Source organism: Barbus barbus (assembly GCF_936440315.1).
Source record: "Barbus barbus genome assembly, chromosome: 24".
NCBI classification, from domain to species: domain Eukaryota; kingdom Metazoa; phylum Chordata; class Actinopteri; order Cypriniformes; family Cyprinidae; genus Barbus; species Barbus barbus.
This window is the reverse complement of record NC_136752.1, coordinates 25,871,496-25,883,806: the sequence shown is the minus strand read 5'-3', so window position 1 is coordinate 25,883,806 and position 12,311 is coordinate 25,871,496. Positions and strand designations below refer to the sequence as shown.

At 37.3% G+C, this 12,311-nt stretch overlaps 1 protein-coding gene across 1 annotated transcript in view; it reads left to right on the top strand.

Moving 5' to 3' along the window:
• Window positions 1–12,311, top strand: part of LOC306844292 (kelch-like protein 29) — a 225,573-nt gene that overhangs the window by 71,157 nt on the left and 142,105 nt on the right. Inside the window, exon 2 of the mRNA XM_079376299.1 lies at window positions 3,903–4,205. Within this exon, the coding sequence (XP_079232425.1) occupies window positions 3,933–4,205 (273 nt within the window). The 5' untranslated portion in view covers window positions 3,903–3,932. The remainder of the gene's footprint in view (window positions 1–3,902; window positions 4,206–12,311) is intronic.

Sequence of the window (12,311 nt, the reverse complement as noted above, 5' to 3'; positions counted from 1 at the left end):
TGGATCAACAGCGGATCACATGCGAGCGTTGTTTTGCGTGCACGACAGACTGAAAATAAGCCAGAGCTGCTGTAGTTTTCCAGTGTAAGAAGACGCTGCAGGAGCTGCTTTTACATGGGCAGCTGCTTTATTTGGATCTGAAGCCTGAAGGAATGGCTTTCCTGATAAAATGTCTGTCTCCACTGCTAGCTTCCTATAGACCTGCTGTAGCCCAGCAGACTTACATTCCATGAATAAAAGAGATAAAATAGGCAAAAGTGTCAAATTGATGGCTAAATGTGTCATAATAACTATTAAGTATCTCCATCAGCAATGCACTTCACATCACAGTTCCTAACATTTGCAGTAATTTAAAACCAAAACTAATAGACATTTTTCTGTTCTGTTTTTTAGTGCATTGCATGTAGAGAATATATATGATTCATGTGTCTAGTGTGAATCTACAACGACAGAGGCATCTATATAACTGTGCCAATCTGTTAAAAGACATGAATAATTAATGTGGTGCTTTTAACATGCAATACAATTATGGCAGTGGTGTCATTAGCGGGTACTGTACTCTGTGTGTGTGTGTGTGTGTGTGTGTGTGTGTGTGCTTATATGTGTGTGATTTAGTTTAGTGTAATTACAAGGGATTGTTGTTGAGATGCAGTCACGAAGGGCTTCTCTCCGTCACCAAACTAGAGTGAATTATTCTGTCATAATGCTTTATCTGCAGCGCCTTACATCTCTTGAATCATGGGAAATATGCAGACTCAGCCTAACATGAAGAACAGAGTGGCATTGACAGCTAAAGCAAATGATTGACTAGTGAATATATAAACTTAAAGAAAGTGTGTGCGTGTGTGTTATTGTATATAGTAATCTCTTTATTAATCTATTCAAATTAAATTATTAACACTTAACATTCACAAAACTCTATATATTTCAAATTTATCAACAAATTAAAAGTATATAAATAATTTTATTGGACAGTAATAAAGTGTTGTTTTGTGTGTGCTAAATTGCTAATAATTTATGTATATATAATAAATGTGTATGTATATACACAAATCAAAAATACATGAAACAATTGATATGTGTGTGTGTGTGTGTGTGTGTGTGCATGTTTATGTGGTTTACGAGGACACAAATTTGTATAATGACATGGGTATGACAGAGGTATTACAATATGAAGGTGGTTTATGAGGACACTGCCTATGTCCCCGTAATTCAAAAGGCTTAAAAAACATACTAAATGGTGTTTTTTTTTTTTATCTAAAGATGCACAAAGTCTCCTGTGAGGGCTAAGTTTAGGTGTAGGGTTGGTGTAGGGCAATAGCACACACAGTTTGTTCAGTATAAAAACCATTACGCCTATGGAGAGTCCCCATAAACCACAAAAACCAACATGTGTGTGTGTGTGTGTGTGTGTGTGTGTGTGTGTGTGCGCGCATGTGTAGGGCTGGGTATCGATTTCGATACTTTTTAGGCGATACCCAGCCCTGTGTATGTGTGTGTATATGTGTGTTTATATATATATATATATATATATATATATATATATATATATATAAGTTTGGAAACGTCCTAGAAAAGTGGGGTTTTGGACAATATTGGCATGAATCCTTTTTAATTTGTGATAATTTTGCACTGATAAGGAACAACACAAACTACGAAAACATATTTTATTACATAAACAGTTTATACATAGAAAAAACTAAAATTTTCGATTCATCAAAATAGCTCTGTATAATCTGGGCATACGAGCTGTCAGTTTATTCAGACATTGACTTTGAATTGACAATCGGTTGTTGAAGCTAATAAGGTGTAATATACTGTACATATACTGTATACATACTGTATTTTATGTGGTTGCGACTTTGGAAATTGGAAATATGGGAAAGAAATCTGTGCTTGTCAAGTTATTTCACTTCACGAGATTTGTTTTAGTAATGATTATTTTAAAACTGTTTTTTATTCTTTCTTCCACAACATTATTTAATTCATCATGATTCCTTTCGATATGAATGAGCTGATATTAAGAGAAACCTTTGTATGTCCTGATTATTTCTAGCACATACTGTTTACTCTTTTTGGTCAAAAGCCACAATACCGAGCAACAGCTCTAGTAAACCTCACTCCACACTTCTGTCTTGTTTAGCTGACTCCAATATAAAAGCGCTAGCCAAAGCGCAATAAATCCTGAATTTGTTGCAGAACAGCAGAACGGCCAAAAGTGGCTTATTTGACTAACAGCTTAATCTGTTCCCACACGTACAAAGAGAGAAACTAATAACACTACTCCCAACCTCAGGTCTCCAGAGTTATTACATGTGGATGTCAGTGGAGGACGACGACAAGATAAAGAAGCCGCTGCAAATAACGGAAAATGAGGTTAGCACTGGCGCTAACGCAGCGCTAAAGCCAACCCGGTGCTGCTTCATTGTTTTCTCGTAGCGTGTCCTGCACTGCTATCAGCAATAAAGCGCAATAAAACTGCTGATTAGATTAATTAAAATCACGAGGCCTTGGAGCCGTACAATTTTAGCCGTTAGGAAAACTCTGGATGGTTGGACGGATCTCTTAGCCATCTGGAAGAGTGTAAGTTTTCCTGTAAACTTGTTTTTTCTTGTGGGCCTTGTAAATAAACACTCGTTTTCTCATTTTTCCTCTAATAAAGGTTGGCAGAGGCTGGATTAGAATAAGTAGATGGGTTATTTATCATGTGTGTGTGAAAACATGCATTGCTCAAACATACTGTATGCAAATCCAAGTGATCTATAAAAGGCTCAGATGAGGGGGGGGTCATAATTTGTGTGCAGAATTGTTTGAAATCATTTTACACAATAAATGTTGAAATGGTTCGGATTAGTTTACTCTGTATGTTAGCATACAGTAGTTGTTGAAACGAAAAAACAAATATTTATGTTATTTCTGATGTTTCTTTTTTATTCGACATATTCGAAATATTCAAATATAATTTTCTCTGGGGTCTGAGGGTGTTTAGGGCCCTGGAGAAGTTTTGACATGCTCTGACATTTGTGTTTATTTCAGTATCTTAAAAGATCATTTTTGAAAATCATATATTTATTTTTCGTTTAATATTTTATATGAGATTAACATGAATGACAGGCAGCAGGAATAATAGACTGCTGTCACTTTAAGAGCTTCCTGGAGAGAGATTATATATATAATTTTTTTGTTGTTAAATATTTAGTTTTTTTTTTATTATTTAATGTCTCATTATTTATTAATTTCATACATTTTAAAATTTTTTATTTATTTTTTATTTGTTTGCTTTATTAACTTATATATTTATTAAATGTTTATTTGGTTTGTATTTGTTTTTCTTATTTTATTAAATTCTAATTTAGTACATTTTAATATACTTTTGTGTTATTTTTATTTAATTCCATTCAAATTTATTTGGTTAGTTATTTAATTTTAAATTATTCAATGTAGTTGTTTATTTTATTTAATTTAATGTATTTGTTTTTTATTTTGTTAAAGTCTATTTATTAAATTTGAATGTTTTTTTTTTACTTTATATAAATTTAATTCATTATTAAGCACTTTTTTGGTCAATCTAAAAGGTGACCAAGGATGACACATCTTACACTCACGGGAGTCTCCAAACATTCACCCGCACACAAAGGAGCCGCGCTCAATCACACGCGAGCCCGTTTGTTGGTATTAAAAGCTTACGTATTATTTTTACACTAAGCTGAAACGATGCCAGTCTAAAATTCATCCTTTTTTTTAACTACTGTCTGGCAGATATTGAGATGTCTGCGGCGAGTTTTGTTGTGTTGCACGTCAAACCTGCCAAGAAGCTCGATTTGTTTGGTGCATTCTATTTCTATCTGCGTTTTGACAGGGTATAATCAATGCTATCGCTCTCTCTGTGTGCTCTCTTGCAGACAGTGCTACATATCCTCTAAGAGGAAGTGATGTCACGACACCACCACCGCTTTGAGAGAGACTACCGAGGCCCCTGGGACCGTCGCGAGCGTGCTGGCGGCCTTCACAATGGTGTGGGCAACAGCACCTGCTCCTCGGCGCCCCCTGTGGCCAACGGCAACAACCGGCCAGGACTCCTCCCGCTCCCGGTCATCCCATCCCTGCTTCCCACCCCCGTGACCATCGCCGTGACGTCGGCCAGCAACGACCTCGCCGCCAAGCGCTCGGGAGCCGTCGCATCCGCAACGGCACCTGTCGTAAAGGTAGAAGCCGCGAAATCCGCATCCAAATCACTCCAGTGCATTTCCATTTCGCTCACGCTGCCAGATTGCTTCATTTGGTCCCGCTCTTCTTCTCCTCGCTAATTTTCTCTTTCATTATGCAAATGAGAAACTCTGAGCAATGGGCCGAATTAAGCCTAAACCCGTGGCTCTGTCAAGTCTGTTGTGGGCACGAAATAAAAGGCGTCAGCTTGCTATTTGAGTCGAGATGAATGCCATTCTGGAGAATTAGTTCAAGGAACGAGAAAAGCATGAACTGTTGTTTCACTCTTCATGCCGTTTAATCAGATTAGCTTCTGTTTCACTTTGATTTCATGCATAAAGACAGTTTACCAGCTACTTGCCATGCGGTTTTCGCAGCCCACGCTCTTATAAGGCCATGATTGACGTGACCTTTGTTCCAGACCCGCAAAACGTATACATTTTGAAGGTATTGTTCACTTGAGGTCTCGTTAGTGGCTAGCAGGAGGTGTTTGTATGTTAGTGTTGCGACTGACCAGAGGTGCGCAGGGTCGTTTTTGGGGTAATTTCTCTTGGTTTGATTCAGTCTAGCCTCCCGGCAGAAGGGCTTGCCAGCTTTTCTCTACCTCGCTTGAAGCCCACTTCAGGGAGCGATACAGCCTCAAAATCTTGGCATCTCCAACTACAGCTACTGTCATCTCACATCGGCGCTTTTTGTTTCAACTTTTGCGCTTGAGTGAATTCCGTGGGACTTCTGTGCCCGGAAAGCTTTGTGAGTATCAAACCAAATGCTTTAGCTTTATGCAGATTGTATTAACACTAACCCTGTGGGCGAACGCCAGCAGTTGGATGCTGACCGCTGAGTTCTGCTTTGACTTTGACATGTCCCTCTGATGCATGTTTTAGTATAAAGAGAAACAACTTTTTAATCTAAAAATAGTCTTTTGTAAAAGCAGCTAGCTTCACTACAAGTTACTACACTTTAAAAGCAACTTTTTTCGAAGTTGTAAATAAGATTATTGCAGTATGCTTCACAAGGAACTACTTACTAGCAAGTGTTTCAAAGTAAATACACAATTTTTTGTGTACAATATAAACTTTTTATAGTTTATTCAGATCAGTGTTTCTCTGACTTTTAAACTATTAGATTTTTTTAAATGAATCATGATTATGATTTAACGCTAACGGCGCTAGCAGTGCTAACTGCATGCACGCTGAGGAAGCCGGTGAGGACAACGTATTCACCATCACGGAGCATGACGTGAGGAGGGCATTCAAGAGAGTGAACATCAGGAAGGCAGCAGGACCAGATGGCATCACAGGTCGGGTTCTGAAGGCCTGCGCTGACCAGCTAGCACCGGTGTTCACCGAGATCTTCAACCTCTCCCTGGAACAGTCCATAGTCCCCTCATGCTTTAAGCAGTCCACCATTGTTCCTGTCCCCAAGAAACCGCAGCCCACCTGCCTAAACGACTATCGCCCTGTAGCCCTCACATCAGTGGTGATGAAGTGCTTTGAGAGACTGGTCAGAGACTTCATCATTGCATCACTACCAGACACACTGTGTGGCCACTTCCAACTCCACCACCATCATTAAGTTTGCTGATGACACTGTTGTGTTGGGCCTGATCTCAGACAACGACGAGACGGCCTACATACAGGAGATTAAGAACCTGGAGAGTTGGTGCCAGGTGAATAGTCTACACCTGAACATCAGCAAAACTAAGGAGCTGATAGTGGACTTCAGTATGAAGCAGGAGCGGTCGTACCAGCCGATCACGATCAGCGGGACTCCAGTGGAGAGAGTGGACAGCTTCAGATACCTGGGTGTTCACATCACGCAGGACTTGACTTGGTCCTGTCATACCAGCACCCTGGTGAAGAAGGCCAGGCAGCGTCTGTACCATCTGAGACGCTTAAAGGACTTTAGACTTCCCTCTCGGGTGCTTAAGACTTTTTACACCTGCACCATCGAGAGCGTCCTGACGGGCAGCATCACTTCCTGGTTCGGGAACTGCACTATGCAGGACAGACGAGCCCTCCAGAGGGTGGTGCGTTCAGCGGAACGTACCATTCACACCGAGCTCCCTAACCTGCAGGACATCTACAGCAAGCGGTGCCTGACCAGGGCCAGGAAGATAGTGAAGGACCTCAGCCATCCCAACAATGGACTCTTTTCTCTGCTGCGTTCAGGGAGACGCTTCCGCTCCATGAAGGCGAACACAGAGAGAATGAGGAGGAGCTTCTTCCCGCAGGCCATTCGGAGTCTAAACCACTCTCCACTCTAATCACATCACCCCACACTTCCACTTTGCACACTTTTCAAGTACAATCTGCACTAATTTGTAGAAGGTACGGAAGGATAAATGAGTGGGACTTACATACCATTTGTCTTTGTCTTTAGTATCCTTTTACTCACTTATACACTTTACTGCACTGCACAGCACAGCACACGGACACTTTATCACTGACATACACTTTACTTTTTATAGAATCTATATAGAATCATATTCTATTTTTTATTCTCATATCTATTTGTTATTTTATTTTATTGCTAGTTTATTCTGTATATATGGTTACTGTACTTTTTCTATTTGTATTTTTGTAAACTTGAGGTTTTTCTAATTTTGTTGGACAATTTGTTGGACAGTCGTACAATACATTTCACTACATGTCGTACTACGTATGTATATGTATGTGACAAATAAAATTTGAATTTGAATTTTTGAATTTGATGACAGCATTGCAATTACGCTAAGAACAATTGTGATAAAATTGAAAACAGCCGTGTTTAGCTGAAAATGAGACTTTTTGAATCAGTGAGTCATTCCTTTTGGAACTGATTCTGTCTGAATGAACTGATTCACTGAAATGCAGCTCTCTTTCATTCATTTCTAGAAACCAGAGGTAGCATTTACACTAAATACATCAAAAACTTGTTGTAAAAGAGCAGTGTTTAACTGTAAAAGAGACTTCTTGAATCAGTGTATCGTTACTTTTTGAACTGATTCATTTACATGAACTATCTGAATGAATTGTTTTACTGATATGTAGCTCGCTTTCATTCATTCTAGAAACCACAGCTAAAAAAGTTTAGAAGTATTGGGAAAATACTTAAACATCATGATAAATGAAATTAAGTGAGCTTTCTTGTCATTTCACTGTATGTGGAGAGCATTTCAGTTTCTAATTTTAATTAAATGTGTTGCTCTTTGTAATTATTCTAAGCAATTTCTAAGTGAAAAGTGTTTCAGAGTAAATCATACACCAGTTTAGAAACCACAGCTAAAAAAAAGCTTAGAAATATTGTGAAAATACATATCATAATTGTGACTACATCATGACAAAGTAAATCATTGTCATGCCGCTAGACATGCAAAGAAGTTTTTAACTTTATAAAACTTCAACTTATACATCATGACAAATTAAGTTAAGAAATAACTTTGAAATCTATATCTTTAAAAATAATCATAAAGTCAAATAATTTCATAACAGTACCTTCCTACAGCTAAAGCTGTTATTCAGGTTAATGTAACCAATCGCATTTGAGTTCAGAATGGCATTTTTTGAAGATATAATGAAAGACATTGATATTATTATAAGCACCGAGACAAACTACTGTGTAAAAATGTATGGTCAGTAAAGTTTTTATAATAATAATAATAATTTATTCAGCAAAAATGCATTAAATTGGTTAAAAGTGGCTGTAAAGACATTTATTACATAATATTTCCATTTCAAATAAATGATGTTCTTTTGAACATTCTATTTAACAAAGAATCCTAATTTTTTTTATCACAATTTATGAAGCAGCACAACCAATTCCTATTTTAAATAAATGTTTTCAAACCTTTCTATTCACCAAAGAAAATCCCACAAAAACATTTCTACAGCTGTTTTCAATACTGATACATTCTTAAAAATAAAGAGCCATAGAAGAACCTTTTTGTCTAAATGGTTCCATAAAGAACCTTTAACATCTGAAGACCCTTTCTGTTTCACAAAAGGTTTTTTGTGGCGCAAGAAGGTTCTTCAGATTATAAAAAGGTAAGAACGAGATGGTTCTTTGACTGAATGGTTCTTTGTGAGAGCAGAGATGCTTCTTCTATGGCATCGACGTGAAGAACTTTTTAAGCACCTTTATTTTAAAAGTCTTTTGCAGCAAAACATCATATTAGAATGATTTCTTGAAGGATCATGTGACACTGAAGACTGGAGTAAAGATGCTGAAAATCCTGCTTTGCATCACAGGAATAAATTACATAAAAAATGCAAATATTCAAACAGTTATTTTAAATTCTAATATCATTTCACAATATTACTGTTTTTGAATCAAATAAATGCAACTTTTGTGAGCTTTTAAATAGTAGCGTATGTGGAAGATTGCTTTCACAACATTTTTGTGTTAGTTGTTGTGCTAGCATTCTTCAAAAATGTCTTCAACTTCTGTTTTCCGCTGAAAAAATAGCAACAAACAGGTTTGGAACGACATGAGAGCAAGTAAATAATGACAGAACTTCTCTTTTAAGTTAGCAGCATTGCTACTTTTAGTTAGTTAGTCTCCAGCACTGGAGGGAATGTGTTTACCTCGGCTTTCTTTAATTATTGCCTGAAGGAAACTCATCAGAACCCGGTAGAGTCTTGAGGGACCGACACTTTCTCTGTCATCTGTCATCAAAGTCTCCATGTTGTTCTGCCCACGGTCCAGCTCATAGATGCTATTCAGATAAATATAAAAGCAAAAGCGGCAGAAAGACATTAGAAGGTTTTATCTAACGTCGTTCATCTTTCCTTGCTTATGACATGGATGTCTAATAAGGTAAATTGTTTGTGTGTGTGTGTAGTTAATGACTCTGAATGCTGCGTATTTATCTGGAAACGTGTTTGTTTTTAACCTTGACAGGTATGAGGCGGGTGATTGAGTTTGTGTGGCTGATTTACAGTATAATGTTTGTGAGTCTGTTTTTGTGTGCAAGACAGATCGGCATCTAATTAGCGAGATGGAGAGGGACCCTCGCGACGGCTCACACGTCTTTTTGTGACAAACTCTACACAGCGAACAATAAATAACAGGGCTACTGTAACTTTAAGAGGCCCATCTGCCGGAGTTGTCTGTCATGACTAACGACACTTCAGAACCAACAAACGACTCTTAATTGAACTAGAGGTGTGGCAGCTTATTTACTCGCCGCCTCTTGTAATTAATTTTGTTTGTAATGCTTTTGTTTATTTATTTATTCCCCCGAGCGTAACCGCAAATCCACAGCCGCTGACAGACATTTTTTTCATAATTCCAGGACTCAGGAGTTCTGGAGAAAGTTTATTATAGTCTATTTAGAGCAGTGGTTCTCAACCAAGGGGCCATAACGAAGCCGCAGCAAACTTTTAAGGTGCAAGATGGCTGAAAATCTTCAGTGTCACATGATCCTTCAGAATTGAAACCACACATTAACACACAGACTTCATATGATCTGTATCACTATATGTTGATATCCTGCATACTGAAACTATGAAATACTATGATCTGATAGCAGAATGGATCCAATTGTATGCTCTCTCCCAGTTATGCTACATTTTGAGACGCATTACTTTGAGATTACCTACAAGAGACAGCTTGAGTTTGTTTTCTACTCCATTATCAGTTAAATGCATGAATCACGGGTTAACCCGGGTCATCTCGCAGAGCTGGTCAGAGCCATTTGCGCATCACAAATTGATGAAAAGCAAGTGTTTTCTATTGGCAAAAGCAATTTGGTTCTCTTCTGGTGCATGACACACAAGCAGCCGTTTGTGCTGATTATGTTTGTTTACAGCGCAGCATTGTTGAATTCTTGATTCTGATTGGTTGACGGGGGTTTTGAGGTTGTTAATTAATTTTCTATTCTTCGTGAGAGGTTTGTTGACACCATTGCAGTTCTGTATCACTTTACAATGTTTCTTCCTAAATAATAACAGTGGCTTCGGGCAGGATACTTGATCGGTGACGTCAGTAGGGATGAAAAAGTGAATAATATCTTCAGATAAACATGTTTAATAGACATGTGCGCTTGATAACCGTAGCATAAGGGGAGTAATTGACACTTGAATTCTTGAAATGCAATGTTCCGCCTTTAATTATTCCTTAACCTGTTTGTGCATATAAAACATTCATACAGGAGACCCAAGAACTTATTGTACAGGACAAGATCCAATAGATTACTTTAGTATCCATGCAGTATTCCATTCCTTTCTTTTAACAGAAACACATGATTGGATTTAAACAGAAGGGATGTTATTATGAATTTTTCAGAAATGCTTCAGAAATCCAGTGGAAATGTTCAGCTGAGTGTGTGTGTGTGTGTGTGTGTGTGTGTGTGTGTGTGTGTAGTAATGCCCTTGCCGAGTGAAAATCCTCTCTGCTCTGATTAAAATGTTTATCTGTCTTCAAGGGATATCGGTCATGTTTTCATATGATGAAATGTCTTCATCTTTGTGTCCGTAAATATTGACCTTTCACAAAATCCTGATGAGGCAATTAATCATAAAGAACAGTGGCTTCAAATACGAAACACTAATGAAAGAGATATTTGAATGTGAATTAATGGCAAATAATATAGAATATAGTGGGGGGTTTATTTTGTGTGTGCTATTATATTTATATATATATATATACACATTGTAATAAACAATATATATTTTTTTTATTTTAATATATAGATATTTTTTAGTTCAATGGCATTATTTTTTTCTTTTTTTATATTATTTTACATTTGTCTTAAAAGGATAGTTCTTCCAAAATAAATAAATAAATCTTTCACCATGTATTCACCCACCTTTTGCCATTTTTTTGAACATGCAATTTACATGCAATGTTAATCAGAACTTCACTTTAATTGTCTAAAAAAAATTGGCATTGCTATATAGACTATTTGGCTTAACAAGCTTCCTCCAACTATACTTTTTCCAAAAACTTTTCAAAACCTCCAAAAACTATGCTATGTTGCTTTTGCAAGCGCTGGCATTTTCTTCAGGAAATGCAAATGTAGTTGTTTTGTAGTACCATTTTGGAAAAGCACTTTTACGTTTGCCTGTGCCAAAGCGAATTGGCCACAACTGCTTCCAAAATGTTTCTATGGATTTAAAAACAAAATTCACTTTTGCCATTTCAGTGTTTTCTAATAGTTTTGCACCTATTTATCAGCAGCTTTGTTTGAAGGCTAGATCTCAAAGCTGAATAAACATGCATTTTTCACAATATAAGTGAGGGAAAATTTACGCAGAATGATGTGAGGGGCAATTCATATCAACGTGAGTGCCAAACTTCAAGGCTTTAGCTCTCCCTCACACATTTGAAGGGTGTTGTGTACTACAGTGTGCATATTCAGAGAGAGAGAGAAAGCCGACCAGCTGCAAGTGTGAAGCAGAAAATGAATGAATGATGGAAACAAGAAAAGTGTCTCTGAGCCAAGGGCGGCTCAGCGGGAGACGTGAACTTTGGTTGACTTGCAACCTTTACTGTAAAGTTGAACAGAAGTGTTGTCATTGAGATGATTTCATTCGAGAAATGCGCTGGAGAAGATTTCTTTATGATCCTTCAGAATTATGCAGATAAACTGCCAAATGTTTAACGCTTATTCCCAGCATGAGGTTTCATAGAGGAATCACTCCAATGAAAATTGCACTAAGAGCTTAAAGTTCAACCAAAAATGAAAAAAAAAACACTGTTGTAATTCGCTGTCAGTGTGTTGCTCTGTGGTGGTTGCTGTTACCATGCATTCACAACGAATGGGGAAATAAGATTTCAAGTGACTTGTATCACAAATGACTTGAAATGTTTTGAAGCCATGGAATGTTTTGTGTGAGGAACAGACACAAGTTATCAGCTGAAAATTGTGTTTGAATTGTGTGTGTATGAATCGTTCTTTGGAGTTCACAAAAGATCACTGAATGATTCATTGAAGATTGAACTGATTCAGTTGAGTGACTCACTGATTCAGTCATAATAGTGTTTAATAACATATTATAACATATAATAATTGCATATTTTTGTGTGAGGAACAGACCAAATAAAAGTAGTTATCCATTGAATATGAATAAGTATAAGTATGTTTAAAAGTCCAAAATCCCTTCAATGTTATGTTTTAAAAA